The sequence below is a fragment of the Nicotiana sylvestris genome, chromosome 12 (assembly GCF_000393655.2).
Source record: "Nicotiana sylvestris chromosome 12, ASM39365v2, whole genome shotgun sequence".
Lineage (NCBI taxonomy): Eukaryota > Viridiplantae > Streptophyta > Magnoliopsida > Solanales > Solanaceae > Nicotiana > Nicotiana sylvestris.
The window spans coordinates 45,764,367-45,767,017 of record NC_091068.1 but is presented as its reverse complement, the minus strand read 5'-3'; the positions used below and the strand labels follow the sequence as shown (position 1 = coordinate 45,767,017).

The 2,651-nt window shown below is 44.6% G+C and overlaps 1 protein-coding gene across 1 annotated transcript; it reads left to right on the top strand.

Annotated features, from left to right (window-relative positions):
• The first annotated feature begins 486 nt into the window (after window positions 1-486).
• Window positions 487-2,403, top strand: LOC138882982 (uncharacterized). The gene has a single exon (XM_070163632.1). The coding sequence runs from the start codon at window positions 487-489 to the stop codon at window positions 2,401-2,403; it is 1,917 nt and encodes a 638-aa protein (XP_070019733.1).
• The last annotated feature ends 248 nt before the right edge of the window (window positions 2,404-2,651 follow it).

The following is a 2,651-nucleotide window of genomic DNA, read 5'->3' as shown; positions in this document are numbered from 1 at the left end:
AGATGGTCAGTGTCTTCCTTCAAGCCCAAGAGGCTGATTATTATCAAAACATGATGTCTGCGATGGGTAAGCCATTTGTCGAAGCTATCAAATCGGTGAAATGGTTGAAAATGGGTTGAAAACTAGGCAAATCTTGAGTCAGTCTGCTATAAGGGCTACCTCCCAAGCAATCCAAGCGGTTCTGGAGGAGTAGAAAACCGAAAGAAGAAGGAAGAAACAGCAATGACAACTTCAAGTGCAAGAAAACCCCGTCCACCCAAACCTCTTTTCTCTGAAAGAACCCCACAACATTACTATCCCCACCAAGATGTGGCTTATCCTATGGTTCCTCAGCCATATGCAGTGATGAATGCCTAACCCTATGTCATGCCACAACAACAATTCAATCAGAACCAAGCTCCATTTCCCAGAAATCAACCTCCTCACCAAGATCAGTACAATCCCCGACCTCTTCAAAACAACTTCCGTGCCCGGGAACCACCTAAGATGGCAAATTTCACACCCATTGGCGAGTCTTATTCCAACCTTTTCCCCAAACTTGTCTGGATGGGTTTGTTGCAGCATGTACCTCAAACCAGGCAGAACCCAGCGTCGCCCGCTTATAGAGCTGGTACTCGATGTGCCTACCATTCAGAGGCAGAAGGGCATGATACAGATGACTATTGGACCCTGAAGAGGGCTGTGGAAAATCTGATAGAAAAAAAAAGAATAGTGCTAAAGGACGAAGACATTCCTAATGTAACCAACAATCCATTACTGGCTTACAACAACGGGTCGGTTATTGGAATGATCTGTAAAGATAGAGAATTTGATCAAGCTCTAAAAGCCATCATTGCCATAGCCGATGTGGAAAAGAAGCGAAAAGCTGTCGCAAAACAAGACAAGGGGGAGAAAAAGAGCAAACCTACCCCCCAGAATACAAAAAAGAAAGTGGAAGCTGAAACTAGGGCTGCGCCCTCCAAAGATGCCGTTCTATATGTTCCTCAAGGCCATAAGAAAGAACATATGTCATTGAGTCCTGCTAGAAGGTTTGAGCTAAACAAGGGAGCTAAAATGTATGTGCCCAAAGGGACCTACGTGGTACGGGGGCTGATAACTCCACCAAGGCTAAATGAGCCCGTGGTTATTAGTTGCATACCGCAAAGGCCCATGACAGATCCCACTGTCATTCTATGGAACTACAATAAAGTGGTAGTAATATACAAAGGTAAAGAGATCTCGGGAGAAGTTAAGGAAAATAACCCGACTGAGAAGTACCTCAATCTGGAGGAAGTGAATAATGCCACAAAGAAGCATTTCCCACCTAAGAAGCCAGTGAGTGCTGAAGAAGCAGAAATGTTCTTCCAGAAAATGAAAATGGCAGACTACAAGATAATCGACCAGCTCCGAAAGTCCCCTGCCCAATTCTCCTTGTTGTCTTTGCTAATGAATTCAACTGAACATCAAAAAGTGTTGATCAAAACTCTTAATGAAGCATACGTACCCATTGAAACCACTGTAGAACAGCTGAAAAGGATGGCGGAGAGGTTTTTTGCAGTCAATCAAATCTCTTTCAACAAGAATAATTTGCCCCGGGAAGGGGCCGCACACAATAAAGCCCTTCACCTGACAGTTAAATGCGAAGGGTATTATGTGAAAAGGGTCATGCTAGATGGTGGTTCTGGGGTAGATATTTGCCCTCTCTCAACTCTGCAACACATGGAAATTGGTAATGAGAGAATCAGACTCAACAACGTCTATGTGCGTGCTTTTGATGGCATAAAGAGAGATACAATAGTTGAGATTGATTTGATTCTGACTATTGGCCCGGTGGACTTCGAGGTGACCTTTCAGGTCTTGGACATGGATACTTCCTATAATTTCCTCTTGGGAAGGCCGTGGATTCACGCAACAGGGGCCGTTCCTTCTACTCTCCACCAGATGGTGAAATTCGAACATGAAGATCAGGAGATTGTAGTTCACGGGGAAGATGAGCAATCGATTTATCAGGACCCATCTGTCTCTTGTCTTGAAGCTATAGAAGGAAGTGAGCATATAATCTATCAGGCTTTTGAGATTGTGGTCGCAGACCAATGTGAAGAAGGAGACCCTTGCCCTCAACCCTTTCTTTCAAATGCATCAATTATGGTGGCCAAAGAAATGATCAGACATGGTTACAAACCCGGAAAGGGGCTGGGGAAGTCATTGCAAGGAATTGCCGAACCTATCACTCCGAATGCTAGTGAGAAGTTCTTTGGGGTGGGTTTCCAACCCACATCAGCTAATGGAAAATGGGCGGATGAAAGAAAGAACAATGGTTGGGTTTTGCCTCAGCCGATTCCGCATCTTTATAGGACATTTGTCAAGCCTAAGTACAATGAGGAAGAGGAAGATGAGGCCTTTACGGCCGAGGAAATTGAATAAATCTGTGGGGCTATGAGGCAGATGCTGTATGAAACCCACATGGTCCAACAAAGGGAAGGCTAAAACACCGCTGAGGTGCTATATATGGGACCCATTGCCAAACTGTAAAATTGGAAGGCTACTCCGTTCCCAATCAGGAGGGAATCCCGGTAGTCCAGTCCTGCCACTTTTTCTGCATCACGAGTTATTTCAGGGTATAACTCGAATGTTTTCTTTAGTTTCCTGTCTTTAATTCCCAATGTAAACCC

Excerpts from the sequence above, each read along its gene's own strand:
- LOC138882982 (XM_070163632.1), top strand. The coding sequence starts at position 487 with ATGGCAAATTTCACACCCATTGGCGAGTCTTATTCCAACCTTTTCCCC.